Source organism: Rhinolophus sinicus, linkage group LG05 (genome assembly GCF_036562045.2).
Source record: "Rhinolophus sinicus isolate RSC01 linkage group LG05, ASM3656204v1, whole genome shotgun sequence".
Taxonomy (NCBI): domain Eukaryota; kingdom Metazoa; phylum Chordata; class Mammalia; order Chiroptera; family Rhinolophidae; genus Rhinolophus; species Rhinolophus sinicus.
In genome coordinates, this window is record NC_133755.1 from 177,076,660 (window position 1) to 177,098,407 (window position 21,748).

Below are 21,748 nucleotides of genomic sequence, written 5' to 3' on the forward strand. Positions count from 1 at the left end.
TGCAGGGAGACCACCTGAGACTGAGGCTACACGCTATATATCTTGATCAGTGTACATTTCTTTCTGGTCCCAAGACTGTCTAGCGAATGAACTGTGTTGAGAGAACCCCAGCTGGGCCTGATTCACACTTTTCCAAATGTTTGGGCATAGAAATAGCAGAATGCTGCGGATTTATGTTACATGGAATTGTAGTTTGAGGATCTTTCAAAATCACTTTGAGAGCATAGCCATCGATGTTGATGGGGCAATAGGATCTTTTGAAATCACCAGATTGAAAGATGTAAATGTGTGGATCCAATTAGGAGAGCGAAGGTTGTAGCCTTTGTCTATTAGGGAGACTGCATGGTGGGGTCTATCCATGGGGCAGACATTGTTCCTGCCTCCAGAGAAAGCCTTCAGCAATTTGATTGGGTATCTCTGTTCTTTTCTAGCTCCTTATGTGACGTACTTAAGTAAAGACCCATCAGCCCCATGCTCTCTGACCGATGCTCTGGATCACTTCCAAGTGGAAAGCCTGGATGAAATCATTCCAAATGACATGAGGAAGAGTGACCTGCCTCCTCAGCACGCCCCCCGCAACATCACCGTGGTTGCTATGGAAGGCTGCCATTCATTTGTCATTGTGGACTGGGACAAAGCCACCCCAGGAGATGTAGTAACAGGTGTGTCCAAGGCAGATGTTCAGAGCTCCCATCAACTTATAGATGGGAAATATAGACAATAAGGGATGGGTGGATGTATGGATGAATGAAGGGTGGATGGATGGATGGATGGATGGATGGATGGATGGATGGATGAGTGATGGATGGAGAATGAATGGATTCTACCATCCACCATGGTGGAATAAATGGATAGATAGATGGATTCGGTGGATGAATGATGGATGGATGCATGGATGGATGGATAGATTGGATGGATGCATGGAAGCATAGATGGATTGGGTAGATGAATGCAGATGTCTACTTTTCAAGAGGATGAAATATAGGCAACAAGGGAAGCCTTGTGGGGCAGTATGAAAAGCACTGGATGGAAGTCAGAAATTCTGTATCCTAATCTCCGATTGGTTTGTATGACCTTGAGCTACGTACTATATCTCCCTGGACCTTGGTTTCCTCCTATGCAAAATATTGTTACCTCTATTACATTCTATCATCCTAGAAATGGCCAAGGAGTCCAGGTAGCCACTTGTAAGAGTAGTTCCTGCCACGTGGGTGATGAAAGCGCTGCTGCCAGGTGTCACTCTGCGTCAGAGTCAACCCAGGTGTTGTGACTCTTCCTCTTCCCTTCTTTCCATAACTGCTGGGTGCTTCTAGATCAGTCTTGGTTCTTTCGAGTTCCTTATGTGGGAATTGCATGTGGTAGAAAATGGCCAGACATCTTGAGCCTCCTGGGTGTTGAGCCTCCTGGGTCATGAGTTCATCTGACTCTGCTAAGGATATATTTGAGGAACACTCTGTTTGAAATAAGCTTTTACAGAAGACAATTGATATTTTCTTTGAATAGAGTCTTCCTTTGCAAATGATTTCTTCTGGGCCTGCAAGTTGTATAAGAGGAAGGAATATGTGTATGTCTGTGTGTGTCTCAGGGCTGGGTGGGTTGTGGTGGTATAGGTCAAAGTTTAACATGTTGTCTGTCACTATTTTGCTAGTGTATGTAGCTCATCAAAGTCAAATTTCTGGTGCTTTGGCTTTATGTCCTTAATATTGTCTCTTAAAATGAGAAAAATATATTCAAGAACATCCCAAGAGTAACTTTTCTTACGGAGTTTGCACAGTGGCCCAACAGCAGGAAACAATGCCCCAGGTATTCTGCCAGGTGAGGTTGAAGGGCCCAGGGGAGCAGTGAGGGGGCAGGATCAAGGAGTCTGTGTCTTTGGTGTAACTAAAAGTGCTGGTTACTCTAGCATGTGTGCTGCGGCTGGCCAGCTTCTGTGAAGTCCAGCAGGTTCCTAATAAAACCAAATAAATCAATGGAAGGAGGAGAGCTTGGAGTCAAAACATCAAGAAAATCCTTTTCTTAATTGAATACGGTTTTATGGATGGCAATTTTTAAAGCAAGTAAGTAGGCATACAGAAAAAAATACCTGAAAACCTTACCTTAAGCTATTTAGCTTTTGACCTCTTGCATACCAGATGTCACTTAACTTAAGTATACCACTGCGCCCCTGAGCCATGGGATGTCTGAGAAACATGGCTGCAGGATGAGAGTGTTGGCCACACTACATGGGCCTCCAGGCCTGCTGGGTAAGGAGCCTGAGAACTCCCAGTAAATGTCTCCAGACTCAACTCAGACATGATTTTTGTGTTACCCTGTAGATGGTGTGTGTCTGAAACATGTGCTCTTGTACACTTTGCATCCTGAGCTGTCCAAAGCTCCTCTGAGACTTCGGTGTTACCACATCGTCACATGCCCTACACCTAACCCCAAACCAATCCTTAGTACCCTAATTATGAGTACTCAGCCCCTAGCATAAATAATATGGATGAGGTACTTATAAAGATTTGGGCATTCCCAGTGTAAAGTTGTGCCCACTCTTGCCAAGCTGATTACCACGGAACATTCCAGCCTGTGACGGCCCTGCAATATGCAGGAAAAGCAACAGACCCCAAAAGGCAAAGGGGAAAATAATGGGAGCTCTTCCTCAGTACATTAATCAAGTACTGACTCTTTTAACCACAAAACAATGAAGCAACAGATACATATATACCCCCTAAACCTAAAGAGGACGTCACGCTTTGGGACCTGTGACATGGCAAGTGCTCTGCTGCTTTGCACCAACCGTTCTTTCTTTCGTAAGCAGTCAAGTGAATGCATAATAAGATGGTGTCCACACCATAGGAATCTCCTGCCGAGTAATCAGCGTGCGACCAGTTGCTTTCCCTAATGTCTCCTAGTAAGGCAGTGGTTCCTCCACTAGGAGTAATGCCGTGGGACATGGTCGACGTGATGGCCTCTTAGTTTTTCCGGACGAGCTCATCAGTCTTGCAGGACTGGTTTAGCCAAGAACAACAGAGAAATCAGATGTCGCCCATGTTCAGCAAATACATAGTCCAAACCCCGCAGCCCTCACAATCCAGACACAAGGATGAACAGAGAAACCTGAGCACCACCTGAGAGGAAGCACACGTTCTAATTATGGAGTGTATTTTTCATGTCCTCCCGTTTAGGATGAAAACAAAAGCCTACATGACCTCAGGGCCCTGCCTATGTTTTCCATTGTGTGCATCTTGAGTTTCACCTCATGCTGTCCTCACCCTGCCACTCCGAGACTCCCCCTCCTCCTTGAGGCTCACAGGCCTCTTCCTTCTTTCGCCTTGTAGGTTACTTGGTTTACAGTGCATCCTATGAAGACTTCATCAGGAACAAGTGGTCCACTCAAGCGTCAACAGTCACTCATTTGCCCATTGAAAACCTGAAGCCAAACACGAGGTATGATGTGTCAGTCGTTGCGAAACAAAAAAACGAGACCTGTGTTCATGGTCACAGACGTCCTTAGGACAAAAATGAAAGGATCAGTCAAAATGTTTTCATGCTTTCTTATACATTCTCTGTTTAGTTCTCAGAATATCAGTGAACGCTTACCGTTGTCATGTATTTTTTCTTTGAAGAAATTACTATATGTGCTATAATTGTTAGTCTGTTGTGCTGATATTTTTTTCCCTATTTTCTAGAGACTAAACACTACCTACCATTGGGGGAAAAAGAGGTTATCCTGTATGTTGAAAGGGAATTGACCCATTGGTACTCACTCTTGTGGTAGCGTTCGTATGTGTCATTCATGGAGCAGCAATTGCTAAACATTTTAATGAACTGGTACTCAAACTCTGTGATGTAGAAGTTCAGACCATTCAAGAAAGATGCATTTTACACATGAATGAAGGTTACAATTGTGTCTTTTAAAATTGGCAGTGAGTGGGTGGCCAAAGGGCCATCTGGGAGCCAGAGTTTATAGCCCTTGGTGTGAAATATGCCAAACTTGCTCCCAAGGGTACAAAGCGGATGACTATGCGTTTCCGCCTTTGTGCTGTCTGGTTTCGATGATAATGACCATCAGGAAATCTTCCTTGATGGCGAACATGGGCAAAGCACCCAGCACGTGATGGCTGAGCAGTTGTGTGCTTGTAAACTGGCTCTCTGGGGAAAAGGTCCCTGGTTTTTGGTGTTTTCCAACTTCTGTAGTATAAACACTCCCACCATGGCCAATTCCACGCTATCAGTGGGCTCGTGGAATTTCTGAATATTTAACAAATATTTAACAGGCATGAGCTCACTCAAGCCTGTACAAACGCTCCAGCACGTATTGTCACATCAAGCCACTGTATTTACGTAGCAGAGTGGTAAGTGTTGTCACTGTGGGTTAGAGGTCTCCCGTTTTCTCTACAGTCAGAGGAATACAGAGAAGGTTGGAACAAAATACTATCCTTAAACAGAAATGTGCTAAAGGAGATAGAAATTGGATAACAGCCGTGGGTACTGAACTAGCTGAGAACTTTCCCCAGGGCATTTCAATGTGCCACTTGGGCTCACTTGAACTGAGCTTTCATAAACTGTTACGAATTTCAGGGTTTGGCAAATGAAAAACAAGTAGCAAAGCAAGAAATCGAGAAAATACTTTTCTTTCTTTTTCCCTTAAAGTGATGAAAAGTAATTAAAGGAAACAAAAGCAACAAAGTTAGAGAAAACGGAGTCAACACCAAATTTTTTCATTGTGTGCAGAGTGACAATGCTTTGACAGCACAGCCGCAGTGTCAAAAAGCTGAGAGGCCTTAGAGATGATTTACAGCAAAATTGAATGCCAGTCTCCTGAGTGCCCTACCCCCCGCCCCCAAATCCAGTGTTCTTTTGACAACTCTTGCTACCAGACTGATGTTGAGTTTGAATAACATCAGGAGATGGTTATGTAGAAGGGAAGGAGGCCGACATGGCAGGAGGGGGCAAGGAGGGAGGAGACTGGACAGGCCGGGCCCAGAGGGCCTGTGGAGTCCCTGTGGCTTCTGTCCTTCCCTCCATCCCCATTCAGCTCCCTGACAGACAGCCTGGGGACAGCAGCCGCTTTATAGCCTAATCCCCAGGATGCTGGCCTGGTTATTTATTCAGTTATTTGTTCTCCTGATGCTGAGTGCTGGCGCATGGAGCACATGTGCCTCCTCCCACGTACATTTCCTCAAAACCCCTCTGAGCAGCTGCTAAATGTTTACAGCTAGGAAAGTGTGACTGTGATGGAAGGACGCTCATTTCCCCCTGCATGACCCTCATGCAGAACTTGTCTGGTGGACTCACTTTAGGAGTCCACAGGCTGCCTCCACGGAGCCTGCCTTTCCTCATTCTCGTCATAGTCCCCAGGGCTTCTCAGGAACTGCTTCAGGGTCCCTCCATGTAGGGGACGCTCTCTAGACCCCAGCCGACTGAAGCGGAGCCAGAATATAAAAACCAGCTGTGGTTCTTTAGAATTGAATCTTGGTTTTGACTTCATGTGGGCATTATCCATTTTGTTCGCCCAGCGCAGCCCCAAATCGCTTTCTGGAGCCTGCATATTTTAATCCACACTTAAAGCACAGAGATTTGTCGCTGGGGAGTCTGTTGGAAAGAAGGGGCCAAAAGATTATGTAAGAAGGCAAGGCATGGATTGTTCTTGTTACTTGGGTGAGGCAGAGTATGAAATACATATTTGAATTCATAGAAAAAGCTTCATGTGGTTTTTGAAAATAGAGCCTTTACTTTTTTCATAAGTCCATGTTACTTTTCAGCTCAGCATACTTAAATTCACTTTGACACGTTAGATAAAGTTCAAGTGGAACTATGTCTTTGGAATTGGGCCGCGTGGGCTTTGCGGAGGATAGAATAATTGTGCGGGCGGGAAGGTGGATTCGGAGAATACTTAGGTTTCAGTGGCAAGACAAATTGACACAACAAAGAAATCGGAATAGCTTCTCATGGTTGCCTGGTCGTCCCTTTTGCTGTCTCCTCCGCTGTACAGCAGTGCTTCCCACTGTGGAGCCTGGGCAGGTGGTGTCAGGCTGGCTCCAGTGGCGGCTTGAAGACCATTCAGCAGAAATGGTCCATGGAGTCTTGGAATATAAGTGTCATTTTTAGATTTTCAGGGAAAAAGAAAGTATCTGTAAAGTTTAACCGGTATCATTGGCATATGCCAAACCCACGGCTTGAACTGCCTGCAGAGTTTTGCCTTAAGTAACTCCACAACCACTGAATAAAAGTCTGCGTAATTGTGAAAACATGAACTGCTGAGTGAACTGAGATTTGGAAACTCATATGTTCTTAATTGTGCGTATCTTTTTTTTTTTTTAATGAAATGTTAAAAAGGATTGTCTCCTTAATGAAAAGTGAATGACTTTCTTAAAACGCTTAAAAGATGACTAATTTCAATGAATGGCTTAAATATTTCAGCCATTTAAACCAGCCCTCTGTTTAATCAAACACAAAGTCACACTAGTATGTCTGTGTAGCTGTAAGGCCAGAGACTCCCTTGGTGATTTCAGAAGCTCAGAAGGTGTTGTTAGAACAGTGGTACAACAGACATACGCCTTTGCTGTCTGAATGTAAATAATTCAACTTTTAAAAACTTAGTGCATTTTAATTAGTGCCTGACTTAATCCAAGAATTCTGTAACCTTGAAGTATAACTCCTGCTGGCCAGAAGCCTTAGGGAAAAGCTCATCATGAACTCTCCAAAATGGCAGAGAACCACACTCACAGGATTGTTTAGCACCTTTCTCACCTGTAAGTAGCTGAGGACTGAGAGCACAGATAACATCTAGAATCCCAGCAGGGAAGACCACACAACGATTAACAGGAAATATGGTGGGTCACAACAGCAGTGTTGGTCGCCAGTGTTTTCTAACCACTGTAGCTCGTAAGGGAACAAAGCAAGATGTTTGGGGACTCCCAACCGGCTTGGCTTACCAGTCTCCTTCTAGATGAACCAGTGGATCCAGACGATGTGCTTTCTAGCATATTCCCTGTTCCAAGGCAAAGATGACTACTCTGGCTAAATTTCTCCAGCACTTTTCCACTTCCCCTTCCTGGACTTGCGTCTCTTTCCCTGTAGCTCAAAAGCTTGAAACTCAGTGACTTTTAACGGTCCAGAGCCAACCATAGCACTTGTCATGCCCCGAACATCCTTGTCGTGTTAATTCCACCGAGGAGGCCAACCTCCGGACTGGTTCCCCCTGTCTCCGCCAACACCAGTTGCATCATAACTGGGTCCAGCATCCGACTTTTTCACACGGAGTCCAGTGATAAGAGTTAGGTTACAATGTGAATTCTGCTCTGTCAGTGACTTCCTGCTCCCACTTAGCCCTCTTGAGCTGTGAGACTCAAGCTGGGACGAGAGAAGGATGAGAGAGGAGCCTTTCATCCAGGACGTGTCTCATGGGGCAGTTCAACGCTTGATGCCCTAAGGATCACACACTCTGAGTGACTTATTTGCCCAACACGCCCCTTCTGTTCCCATTAGCCACATGTCTATGCTGCTACTTGTATCATCTTGAAAAGTTATTAGAAAATGAGAAAGTTCAGAAAAAATATGAAGAAATAGCAGTGATGACTGCATTAGTAAAAAATAGGACTCAAACCTTGCCGCAGAGTAGGTGCTCAATAGTTTGGGAATCTGTCTTATTACATATAAATTAAACAAACTGCTCTTTCAAAAAACTGTTTTCTTCCAATTTCAGGTATTATTTTAAAGTTCAAGCCAAAAATCCTCATGGTTATGGACCAATCAGCCCTTCAGTGTCATTTGTTACAGAATCAGGTATGGCTAACTTCACATTCTCATTATTTTCCTTTCCTTATTCTTAAAAACAAATAATTTGGAATAATGACTGCAATAGAATAAAAACGGAAGAAGTAAAACCCTAACTTTTCCATTTAATGAATTCATGTTGGATATTGCTTTATAAAATAAACATTATTTTCTTTCTGCTAGGTTAAAACTTGGATAATAAAATTAAAAGTAGTCTTTATTGGAACTGCCTGGAAAGTGGAAAGGTCAAATTCCAGTGAAAGGAAAAAAAAAAAGAAAATCCAGTTTTCAACCATGTGGGAAAGATACATTTGAATCTAGCTGCAGAGATAATTTTTTTTTTAATTGCAAGCAGCTGAAAAACATCAAAAAGGAAAAATGTCGTGAAGCCTGAGAGGCAGTGCTTCTAACAATTAATCAAGTCTCTAAGACACTCCCCTACTAGGAGATGACGATATCTTTACTTAATTTGGAGACTTTAATTGAAGTACTATTTAATCTTACAGGCAATGCCACTCAGAGGATGTCCTGTATTTGGGATGCTGGTGTGCAGAGTTCTCAGGCCCTTCAATAAAATGCTCCTTTGGTCATGGTCTGAAGCAGCCCACTGAGCTGGCCATGGTGACAAGCTCCTGGGTTAGCAACCTTCCCATGTAGGAATCCAAGCTGGAGAGTGGGGACCTGTGGTCTAAGCCAGGCCACCTTCAGAAGCCCAGCTGAGCCAGCTCCACACTGAAATACTAGACGCTCTGAAAAAAACAAAACAAAACAAAACCAGATTTTTTTTTCCCTTTCACTGGAATTTGACCTTTTCACTTTCCAGGCAGTTCCAATAAAGACTACTTTTAATTTTATTATCCAAGTTTCAACCCAGCTCTAACTTCTATTTGGTTAGATTAGTCCCTACATGTATCTTCTTCCCAGAACATTTGTCATTGGAAGATATTTTTAAATGTCATGATTTGAAATCTGAATCTAAATATATGGAACAAAAAATATTTTGTGAGAATATGCTGTACACTGGAAATGTAGGCAAAGGACCTCAAAAGTGTTTTCACCTATTTCATCTAAGAAGTGTGTTTCTCATTAGTAATTATGAAAGAGTAAGAGAAAACCATTTTCAGTGGTTAATTTGCTAATGTAAGGAATGTGTCTATGTTTATGGCTGCATTTCCTAAAAATAAAATGGACCATTGGCCACTATCAGAATTAATATAGGAAAAAAACCCCAAGTGAGTCAAATATAAACAGCTGTCAAGAAACTGAGGTCCAAAATCTGAGAGTAGAATGTAATTTCTGAGACAGCAATGTAAAATTTTGAAAAGACAGCTCTCTGCTACCCGCTTCCCAGTATAAGTTCCACCATACTCCCACCCCACTTTTTTGTGGCTTCCAAGGTGTGGGTGATGAAAATCCAGGGCACCCAGACTTCTGAATAAGACTGTCTTGGGTGAGGCTCTCATCTTACAGATGCTCTCTTTCTGTAAACCCCCAGAAGATTCTCACACACACAGAAATTTGACCATTATTTGCTCTGGTCATCATCACTTTATTCCATCAGTTTATTCAAGTCTCTCCTTCATGTAAAAATTGTTTTATTAAAGTATAGTTGACTTACAATATTATATTAGTTTCAGGTGTACGACATAGTGATTAGACATTTACATACCTTATGATGGGCTACCATGATAAGTCTAGTAAATATTTGTCACTGTACAATGTTATTGCAATATTATTGATTATATTCCCTGTACTATACATTCTAGCTCCGTGACTTATTTATTTTACAACTGGAAGTTTGTGCCTCTAATTCTATTTTACCTTTTTCACCCATCCCCCTACTCCCCTCCCTTCTGACAACCATCACTTTGTTCTCTGTGACTACGAGTCTGTTTCTGTTTTGTTTTGGTTATTTGTCCTGTTTTGTTTTTAGATTCCACATGTAAGTGAAATCATACAGTAATTTTCTTTGACTTATTTCACTTAGCACCCCTGGGTCCATCCACGTTGTCACAAATGGCAAGATTTCATTTTTCTTGGCTGAGTAATATTCCATTATATACACGTACCACACCTCTTTATCCATTTATCTATCGATGGACACCTAGGTTGATTCCATATTTTGGCTATTATGAATAATGCTTCAATGAACATATGGGTGCATTTATCTTTTCAAATTAGTGTTTTAGATTTCTTCGGATAAATACCCAGAAGCGGAATTGCTGGGTCGTATGGTAGTTCTATTTTTAATTGTTTGAGGAACCTCCATACCTCGTGCACTGTTGGTGGTAAATTGGTGCAGCCACTGTGAAAAACAGTACGGAAATTCCTCAAAAAGTCCCTCTTTCATTTTGTATTCCCTGTGGAAAACAGGTTAACAACAGGAAAATCATCAAGTAATTGAATTATGACATTTGCCAAACATGAGAATCAAAACATTTTTTATGAAGTAAATGTATGGGTGTGACACAGGCTGCACCATGGGTTCGGTTTTATTGTTGTTTGTGTTGTTGTTTTGTATTCCTTCCCTCCACCCACGCTGGCACATCTGAGACTTTTTTCAGCAGACTGTTGAAAGTTAAGAGCAGGAGAGTAAAAGAAGCCTTTACACTTACGGCTAATGGCGTGGCACTGTATTTTGTGGATCGTGGATGACGTCAAAATGAGTGGTCTACAAAGGGGCAACACAAGGGAGATTTGGGGTGATGGGATTATTCTGTATCTTGATTGTGGTGGGGTTCCACGAATCTGTTTACATATGTTAAAATTCATAGAATATTTACCCTAAAAGAGCAGTTTTACTCTGTGATAATTTTTCACAAAAAATGATGGCTCCTGTTGACGTAGGCCCAGGCATTTTATAAAAAGAAACTTCTTCTAAAGCAGAAGTCCTTAAAAAGCTAGTTTCATATTCTCTTAAATGGCAGTATCCGGACTAACATATAGACATTTTTAAAAAGCAGCTCTATTGAGGTACAAATGGCAAACCGTAAGCGGCACATACTTGGAGTACAGCTGAGTATGTTTTGAGGTATGTTTACCCCTTGGAGCCATCCCCACAATCATGATGGTGAACATCTCCATCACCACAAGTTTCCTCCTGCTGCTGTGCCGTCCAGCGCTCTTGCCCCATGTGCCCATCTTTACCGGTTTCCAGGCAACCACTAAATGCTTTCTGTCACTACAGATTCATTTGCGTTTTCTAGAAATTTATGTAAATGAATCATACAGTCTGAATTCTTTTTTCCTGGCTTCCTTTACGCAGTGCAATCATTTTGCGATCCATCCATATTGTTGTATGTAACAGTAGTTCATCCTCTTTGATTACTTAGCAGGATTCCATTGTATGACTTGTTTATTTGCTCAACTGCTGATAGATACTGGGTTGTTTCTGCTTTTTGGCTACTAAAAATAAAGTTACTATGAACATTCATGGATAAATACGCAAGACTAGAATGGATGGATTGTATAGTAGGTATATGTTTACCTTTTTAAGAAACATAACATCTTAAAACATAACGAGTATTTAATTATTTTATAGTACCCAATGTCAAGATGTTATCTTCAGAGAGCCACAGCATCTATATGAATAACAAAGTATTTCTCAAAAGGAAATGCTTCGAAAAGAAAAACTAAGGATAAATGTTGGCATCTGTCAAATAAAACTCACATATTTCTTCACCTATTTCAGTTTGCTTAGCTCTTTCAGTTACAACAAACATTTCAGCAGTTGCATAGTTGTGAAGTACGATAATGAAGTCAATTATTTCTTTTTTATTCTACAGACAATCCTCTGCTTGTTGTGAGGCCCCCAGGTAAGTTTCTCTTCTTAATAAATTTGACATTCTAGTAATCAGGTTGAATATTGAATACGACATTGTTATGATTACTCACAAGTAGAAATGCTGGACCATTTTTGCATTTTATCATTTTATGACAACTTCTGTGGTTTCTTTGCACCCTTCATCCTAATCCAGGGAAAAGAGGAGTGACCCAGGAATTTTTTAATATGGCCATCACAGCCAATGTCAATAAAAAACCATTATGGGCAGCCAATATTTATGAAAATAGATAAATTTATTTTCATGCAAACCCCTTTGAATATTTTTAATTGCTGAAAAGGTAGCAAAATGTATTAAGCATACAACAAAATTTTACTTTGTTTTTCAAATAAGCTGAGGAAGCCCTATTGCTTAGGTTCTGGACAAGCTTTATGTGTGACAAGCACAGTAGGAATAAATGCTGAGAGACCAGGAGTGAGAGGAAGGATGACATGGCACACAGGATCAAATGTGCCATTATAGCTTGTTTTCCATAAGGCTTAAAGGCATTTTCTTATTCTGAGAATCCCTTAACTAGGTTCAGCTAAAAGGAACTCTCCAATTGTATTTCAGTGCTAAGAAAGAAGGGGAAAGAGAAAGAGGGGGCCCACTAGGGGAGGTGGGAAAACTTTGCTCAGAAACGCCCTGCGAGGAGAGGAAGGCCCAGTGAATAAGTCAAATCTGCTGGTACTTTGTGCAACTATAAACACGTGGAATGTCATGCCTTAGAGGGTGTGTTTTTGTTGCCAAGGTGGTGAGCCCATCTGGATCCCATTTGCTTTCAAACACAACCCTGACTACACGGACTGCCATGGCCGGCAGTATGTGAAGAGGACGTGGTATAGAAAGTTTGTGGGAGTTGTTCTTTGTAATTCACTGCGGTATAAGATCTATCTCAGTGACAACCTGAAAGGTAGGTCTTTGAGGATGCTTGGCTATCGGAGGGTATGGAAAATTTTGATTTTATTAGATACTAACTTGACATAGCATGTGTATCAGAATATATTTAGGTGTGGACCCATTATGTCTCACTCTTGCTCAAATACAAATCAGTTTTGCAGTCTCTCTATTTTAGAGTGACTGGTTTTTACATTGGCACCCAGAAAAAAATAAATAAATAAGTATATATATGTATAGATAAGATATATATACATATATATATATATATATATATATATATATATATATATATATTCTATGTTTTAGGAATGAAGTCTAAAATTCTGTTATAAACTTGAAGGCCAATTTTTTGCCATTAATTCAATAATAATAGATATGAGTATAAGCTGGAAGTATTGAGGAAAGCGCCCTCTTTCATTCCTTGCCATTGGCACAACTTTATAGAGAAAAAATGTAGGTGGTGGAACATACATCAGTAGAATTATTTGTTCTGTGTCCAAGTCAAAATTACATTGCTTTCATTATGGATGGGGATTAAAACAAAGAATAACATACGTACTTTGAATTACTAACATTTCAAAATGCCATTTCAACCCTTCTGGCTTTGACTTACCCACCTACACAAATTTGTTTTTATTTCAAAATTTGCACAGCTTTTAATTTTTTAGTACATACATTTTTCAACTTTCCCTCAGCTGGTCTATATTTTGTTATGGGCCATGGGGTTTTTTGTTGTTGTTGTTGTTTTGTTTTGTTTTTTCTTGCTAGTGCTAAGCATTTCACAACAATGTCAAAACAAACCCTCCCTTACTTGGTGTATACGCCTATTCCAACACCCACTGTCTCTCTGCTCTTTCTTTTCTCTTCCACTACTGCCACTTTTCTCCCCCGACTCAGAATCCCTGGGAGAGGTTGCACAGCCATCTCCAGCATTCCAGGGTTGAGAAAAGCAACTTGGCCCTACTGTGCCGCGGTGGTTCAGCACCACGGACAGTGCCTTATGCCACAGACACGCATTCTACTAGTTAGGTACGAAAATAGGTTCTTCTGTTTTTATAGATCATCATGTCTTTCATAATTATTTTGCAATGAATTCTCTGACTAAACTAGTTTCCTCTGTTCCTTTTTTTAAACCATGGAGTAAAAAGGTCTACCATTTATAGGCTGAAACTGCCTGTAATATTAATATTTTCTGTTTAATGACCACTTGTTAAGGATTTGGCATACATGATCTGTCTGAATCTTTACAACAGTTATGAGGTTGGTGCCATTATCACCATTTTTTAAACATGGAAAGTATGACACACAGAGTGTAAGTAATGTGCCCAATTCAAATGGTCTCCAAAGCTTAAGCAAATTCCTAAACCAACTGTGGCATATTTTTTATCAGTCACTGACCTCCTTCATTTCTTCATGCAGACACATTCTATAGCATTGGGGACAGCTGGGGAAGAGGTGAAGACCATTGTCAATTTGTGGATTCACACCTTGATGGAAGAACGGGGCCTCAGTCCTATATAGAAGCCCTCCCTAGAATTCAAGGTAATGAGAACAAAGGTCTGATGTGTTAACTGGGAGGTGGGAGAGGAGAGGTACTATAAGGAGAAAATTCGCTGTGGCCCGGCCGTTGGCTTCCCATTTGAAGACAGATGTTGGCAGCATTTTGGATCATACCAATGAGGAATCAACAAAATACTCCTACCATGGGCTGGAATTGAGGTGAGCCTAGTGGAGTAGGGCTGCAAAGGAATATAAGACCTTGTCCTTACTCTCAGGAACATGGTTCATAACCAGGAAGGGAAGATAAATATGTGAAAGGTAACTAAGAGTGTACTACTTAAAGCATATAGAATGACAGGAGTTATGTCACATGATTGTCCTATTATCAGGAAATCATGCAGATTACAGTCACAATCTGAGATCAAGGGAGGCAGGCCACCTGAGGCTGTCAGGGAAACTCTTCAGAAGAGGCAGAGTCTAGGCTGAATCATAAAGATACCAAGACGTGCACAGATAGGAGGTCCTTCCAGGTGGGAGAATGGCAAGAACAAAAGTATAGAGGAAGGAAAAATAAACAGATGCAAACCAACCATGATATGCTTCAGGAGACAATGTATCAACTATTTGATTAGGGCATTATAAGGTGAGAACAAGTATATTCATCTCAAAAGTTAACAACTTGCTCTATGGTACCAACTCCACCAACCCCCCAAACAAACAAATAAGTAAACAGAACAGCTGAATGAAGTCCAGCACTTTTCCATTATGCACTCAACTCTTAGTGATCTGGCATTTTCAAGACATGAGACATTCTGATGTATCAACATTTTTAGTTTGGAAAAAAAAAAAGGTACAAAAATTACCAATTTTCAAAGAATTAAGACAGAGTAAAATGCACAAAATGATAAAGTAAGTGTATCATTCAGTGTTCTCCAGAGAAACAGAATCAATGGGGTGAAAGGGGGAGAGAGAGAGATTTTAAGGAATTGGCTGATATGATTGTAGAGGCTGGCAAGTCCAGAATCTGCAGGGTAGGCCAATAGGCTGGAGACCCAGGGAACAGTCAATGTTTCAGTTTGAGTCTGCTGGCAGAATAACCTCCTCTTCATAGGAGGTCAGTCTTTTTCTATTAGGGCCTTCAACTGATTGGATGAGGCCCACCCATATTATGGAGGGTAATCTGCTTTACTGAGAGTCTGCTGATTTAAATGTTAATCTCATCTGAAAAACAACTCCATAGAAACACCTAGAATAACATTTGACCAAATATCTGGGTACCATGGCCTAGCCAAGTTGATACATAAAATTAAAATAAGTGTATAAAATATATCACATTCCTTCATTTTTGGGGGATCTTGCAGTAACCCCAGGGTTACTATACATTATTTGTATTTCACTGTGTTTCTGAGACTGTGGTCATGGTCAGGGTTTTGGCTCTGAAGAGAGGTGCTGGTTAATCAATACACTCATTGGTAGAATAACAGGTAACCTCTCATCTGGCAAGGGTAAATAGGGCCCAGGGGCAAGAGCAGTTGTTGAGTTGCTGAAAAAAAAAAAAAAAAAAACAAGAAAGAAAGAAAAAGAAAAAATTGAGGAGGTTGGGGTATCACTTCTACTTCAAAGGAAAAATGGTCATAAATGCTACAGCATTCATTCCTTCAAGAGATTCACTTGAAAGAGCTAAGAGTCTACCATAGACTCCAAAAAGTAGATAGACATTGGAGGCTTGAGATCTGGGGCAAGTTGGGAGGCCCTAAATTCTGTGAGGACCAGGTGGAATCTTGCCTTGTGGTGAGGGTTCCATAGAGATTGGTTAAATTATCTTCTTTTGTGGAGAGAGAGGGCACTAAGGAACATTTTCCTACCTGTGTCATGCATGTGTGGGGACTGGATTATCCCCACAAAGCATGCCTGGAAGAAACCTCAGAGGCTACTGTGACCTCACACAAAAATGGTTGTGTTTATTTGGAAGTAACATTTGTTATAAGACAACTTATCAGAGGTCTTCTGTCTGAACGAGGTTGTAAAGATCAGAATTTTTCCAGTTGGTTTGGGTCCTTCTGATGCTGTGATACTAGCACCAATTCCAAGTATGGGTTTTCCCCACACCAAGCCATTCTCTGACACCAGCTGGGTGTCCTACAGTTAAACTCAATTCTGACACTATTTACCTGGAGTAGCATCAGATCCCATAGTTTAAGGGCTCAGTCCATAAGAGTTCCTCTCTTCACCCACTCCAGACACCAATCACAAGTCCTCATTGTCACCTGTACTTCTGACAGACCAGTTGTAGATCCAAGTTTCCCACAACCCCCTCTCTGGGTTTGATTAACCTGCTAGAGCAACTCACAGAAGTCAGAGAAACATATTACTTACTAGATTACTGGTTTATTATAAAAGGATATAACTCAGGAACAGCAAGATGGAAGAGATGTACAGGATAAGACATGGGGAAAAGGCATGGAGCTTCTATATTCTCTCCAGGTGTGCCACTTTCCCCACATCTCCATGTGTTCACCAACCTGGAAGTTCCCCAAAACCCATCCTCTGGGGTTGTTATGGAGGCTTCATTACATAAGCACATTTGATGAAGTCACTGATCATTGGTGAATGGAGTTATCTCCAGCCCCTCTCCCCTCCCCAGAGGTTGGGTGGGTGGGACTGAACATTCCAACTTTCTAATCACATGTTTGCTTCCTCTGGGGACCAGCCCTCATCCTTAGGTGCTTCCAAAAGTCATCTCATTAACATAAACTCAAGTGTGGTTGAAAGGGGTTTGTTACGAATATCAAGACACATTTATTGCTCTTATCACTTAGGAAATCCCAAGGGTTTTAGGAGCTCTGTGCCAGGAATGGAGATGAAGAAATACATATTTCTCACTATAAATTACAACGTCACAAATGCATTTTCTCTCCATCACTTTCCTTTTACCCTAGGCTACTATCGACAGTATCGCCAGGAGCCCGTCAGCTTTGGCAACATTGGCTTTGGAACCCCCTACTACTATGTGGGCTGGTACGAGTGTGGGGTCTCCATCCCAGGGAAGTGGTAACCCAGGACGATCTTGCCGACAGCTGGCCCTGCCTGGCCCCCTTGACTAACTTGCACTTGGGGCCGTGAGCAGGAAAAGAAGATGGTGTCCCAAGCCACACAGCCCGGGGTGTCAACAAGGCCATGGGATGGACACTGGATATTTGGGGCATCTTCAGTCTGGAACTCAGCCCTGCTTCCTGGCCTGGACCACACACAGGATTCAATGTTGCTGTTAACTTTGCTTCTCCACACATTTTGCTTATAATAGCACATCCCAGAGACAAGTGAAACACGCCACTAAGAGGATGCCCACTGATTCAGGGCAATTTTCACACTTTTTAGGCACAAAGTTCAGACCCCTCGGTATTTCCAGGGAACAGCAAAAACACGCTGTGCTGCCTTCATGGAATGCTACACGCTTTCTTTTTGCTCATTGGACTCCTTCCAAACTAGCTGAATTTAAGCTTCGGATCTCTTTTTATGCAGTAGAACTGAATTACTAAAATCACCACCAAAGGAAATGTATCCTACTTAAGATTTATCCCATGGACTAACCCACTGCTAGACCAAATGTATCAAATCTTCTTTGTAAATTCTCATTTTGGTATATATATGTATATATGCATATACATATCCACACTTGTCTGCAAGAACATTGATTAAAATCGCTAAATTTGTACCTATTCACTAGATAAATGCGTGCGGGACTTTTTGGAGCAAAGGTCCTCTTCATTACCATCTTCTAGAAGTGTCCAAAGCATATGTGCTCTACACAATATGACAACAACGGAAAGGTGTGTATGCCTCCCGTGACCAGCGCTGACCTGTGGGAATGCTGGGGATGGTGTGGTATCAGCAGTGAACTAGCTGCAAACTGAGTGCCTTCTACCTAAGGAGACAGCCTTTCCGTACCCATGCGAAACATGTGCTAGCTGCCTTCGTGAGGGCATATCCAGTACAGTTCCAGATTCATTAAGATGTTAGGTCCCAAATGATTTGAAAATCCAGTCTTAAAAAACTTCTTTTCCCTTTCCTGTCTATCTCAGTATCTACTCCTCAAAATATAAACATCTTACCCCTCTTGACTGCAGCACAAGAGGGTTTATTTAAAGACACATTATTCTAATTCTTTTTAAAACATGGTCTCTTTTCCATGTGCTTGGCTCCTCTGTGTCCTCAGGCGGCTCTGTGGGATGAAGGGTTTGTCTTCTCTCACAAAGGTTTCCATGTAAGAGAAGCAGGGGTGGGAATGAACCAGAGGCAAATGCTTTTCTGGGGCCGACTGGCTTTACCACTCGCATAAATGATTTCACTGCAGAACGCAGTCCAGGCTCCTGGAGTCAATTATTTTCAGTGCCAGTGCTGTGTGGAGGTGAAAGCTGATGTATCTGGCAGGGTGGAAGGTAAAACTTACAAACAAGTAACTTTACAGGGTCTTTGTGATGGGACTGTAATAGCTGACATTTTCCTCAACTTCCACCATCCCCTTTCTATAGTAAACAACAGTACAGAAAATGCAAGCATTCTGAAAGCCTGGGAGAATACCAGAATTCCTTAGAGGGACAGATTAGATACCCAGTTCATATGTTACATTTTCATTTGCAAAATAGGATAGAATCTTTCAGTAGCCTTTGGAGCTCTTATACACGAAATGGGGGTTTAAAAAAAGGATGTCAAAAAACACCTTATTTTTCACACTGATTAACAGTCAAACGTACTTCACAATGCCATGCCAAAAATAAGACCTTTAAGGGAATTTTCCTAATAAGTACATAACTTGCTTCCTTTCTCCCACCCGCCCCTCCAAATTTCTGTCTGTTTCAGCATCCACCAGCCTGCAATTGGAAAGCAGAGAAAGAGGCCAAAATGAGGCCCCATGGGAGAGAGCATCAGCGGCTTGCACGATTCCCCAAAGTGCTTTTTCAGGTATTAATAATCCATTAGTGTATAAGAGAAGAGCTATTTGGTCTGCCCCACAAGCCTGTCTTCGTTATGGGGCTTACTTTGGAGGAAAAGATGGAGTCCGGATCATCACAGAGGTGCAGGTGCCTCTAAACAATACATTCCCTCAGAAGGGATTTCTGCTCATTTCACAGAAGTGCAAAGGATTCACTGGCAGTCACTCATGCAATGATTTTCGAGCCCTGTCTGGTACCTTAGAATGTATTTGATTATAGAAATCTGAATTTTTATTAGAAATAAATGTTTGCAATTTTTGGTGGAATTTACTACAAACCCCAGATGACAGAGCAGCCAAAACAAAAACAAAAACATTGAATCTGAGCATAGGTGGTATTATTACCAATGTCCTGTCCAACTGAGGTTACGTAATAGTTCAAATGAGTCCACGCGGGCACATCAAGTTTCCAGCACTGTGTAAATTCTGGAAGCCATGTTTGAGGAATGCCATGGGTCTGCACATCATTTCATATCAAGTTAGGGGGACATTAACGGGTCTGTTTTCCTAAGGAAGACTTCAGCCATTTCAAAGGCTCTGAGGAAGAAGAGAGTTTGCCAACTCTAGAGGTCAGAAGTAGTTCCAAGTGGGAATTAAAGGAAAAGAAAATCTGACTCAATATGACAAAGAGTTTTAGAAGAGTCCAACTGTCACATGAGCCTCCGTGGAAAATACTGAGGTGCCCATCCTGAAAAACCTTAAATATAACTGGAAATGTCTAAACTTGAGCTTGGAGACCCCAGCCTGTTTTAACATGGCCTGTAAAGCTCAGAATTACTTCTACAAATGTAAAGCACTGTAAACAAAACCAACAGACAAAACAAAACACCAGTAATATGAGACATACATGGTTCACAAGGCCTAAAACATTTACTGTCTCACCTTATATGAAAAAGTTTGCATAGCCGTGGATTAGAGTTTTCTTGAGGTTTAAAGAAGGTTTAAGTGAAGTACTAACTTGCAAACTAGCACATACTACTTAATAGATGTTTGTTTGCTTTTCTCTTACTTGAGTTTGATTTATTTTCTGGCTAGTAAACCGGAACTCTCTGTTGAGTGGTTGGATCCTGGAGTCCCAAGTTTCCAGTTTGGCAAGACTTTTGTGGAAGTATTGTGTTCTTTAGGAGGCTTCTTGCATATGTATTTTAACTTTTTAAAGATTTTTGTTAAAATAGAGCTAACATAAAATATTACATTAGTTCCAGGGGTCCACCATAGTTATTCAACATGTATACACCTAAAGAAATGATCCCCATGATAAGCCCAGCAGCCATCTGACACCACACCACGCTGTCACAATATTATTGACTGTAATAACTATACTGTACATTACATTCCCATGACTTATTTGTTTTATATCTGGAACTTTGAACTTCTATTCCCCTTTATCTTTCCCCTCCTTTTAAAATTTTTCAATTACAGTTGACATTCAATGTTATATTAATTTCAGGTGTACAGCATAGTGGTTAAACATTTATATAATTTAGGAAGTGATCCCCTTGACTAGTACCCACCTGGCACTATACATAGTTATTACCATATTATTGAATATTCCCTCTGCTTTACTTTACATCCCACTGACTATTTTGTAACTTCCAATTTATACTTCTTAATCCCTTCACCTTTTCACCTTACCCCCAACCCGCTCCCATCTATCAGCCTGATAAATCTAGTACCTATCTGACACCACACATAGTTATTATAATATTATTGACTTTATTCCTTATGCTAACCATACATCCCCTTGACTACTTTGTAACAACCAATTTGTACTTCTTAATCTGTTCCCCTTTTTCACCCACCTCCAGCCCCCTCCCATCTGGCAAGCATCAAAATGTTCTCTGTATCTATGAATTTGTTTCTGTTTCATTAGTTTATTTGGTTCTTTAGATTCCACTTATACATGAAATCATATGACATTTGTCTGTCGCTAACTGACTTACTATACTCAGCACAATACTGTCTATGTTCATACATGTTGTCACAGATGGCAAGATTTCATTCCTTTTAATGCAATGAAATCATTTATCCCATAAGACTGTCAGCTGATTTCGCAACAGAAACTTTGCAGGCTGCAAATATTCAAAGTGATGAAAAGTAAGGACCTACAACCACGATTATTCTACCCAGCAAAGCTATCATTTAGAATTGAAGACCAAATAAAGAGCTTCCCAGACAAGAAAAAGCTAAATAAAGGAGTCCATCACCACCAAACCATGGAATCTTACAGGGACTTATTTAAGACAAAAATAAAAAATAAAAATAAAAAATATGAATAATAAAATGGCAATAACTCCATATCTATCAATAATTATTTTAAATGTAAATGGATTAAATGCTCCAATCAAAAAACATAGGATGGCTGAATGGATAAGAAAACAAGACCCATACATATGCTGCCTAGAAGAGACTCACTTCAGATCAAAAGACCCACACAGACTGAAAGTAAAGGGATGGAAAAAGATATTTCATGAAAATGGAAACAAACAAACAAAATGCTTGTACTTACTTATACCAGACAAAATAGAGTTTAAAACAAAGGCTATAACCAAAGACAAAGAAGGACCTAGTAATCCTGCTTCTGGGTATTTATCTGAAGAAACCTAAAACACTACTTCAAGGGGACATGTTCACCCATACATTCATTGCAGCATTGTTTACAATAGCCAAGATATAAAGGCATCCTGGGTGTCCCTAAATGAATGAAGGAATAAAGAAGATATATATACAATAGAATATTGTAGGTAACTGACTGCTTTTCAGGAGTCAGTCC

The 21,748-nt window shown here is 40.9% G+C and overlaps 1 protein-coding gene across 2 annotated transcripts in view; it reads left to right on the top strand.

Moving 5' to 3' along the window:
* Positions 1-17,706, top strand: part of FNDC1 (fibronectin type III domain containing 1) — a 91,856-nt gene extending 74,150 nt beyond the window's left edge. For both annotated transcript variants that reach the window (XM_019749556.2, XM_074333768.1), the window contains 7 exons: positions 432-662; positions 3,321-3,429; positions 7,691-7,770; positions 11,547-11,576; positions 12,334-12,495; positions 13,902-14,024; positions 16,922-17,706. In XM_019749556.2, the coding sequence (XP_019605115.2) occupies positions 432-662; positions 3,321-3,429; positions 7,691-7,770; positions 11,547-11,576; positions 12,334-12,495; positions 13,902-14,024; positions 16,922-17,037 (851 nt within the window). In that variant the 3' untranslated portion in view covers positions 17,038-17,706. The remainder of the gene's footprint in view (positions 1-431; positions 663-3,320; positions 3,430-7,690; positions 7,771-11,546; positions 11,577-12,333; positions 12,496-13,901; positions 14,025-16,921) is intronic.
* The last annotated feature ends 4,042 nt before the right edge of the window (positions 17,707-21,748 follow it).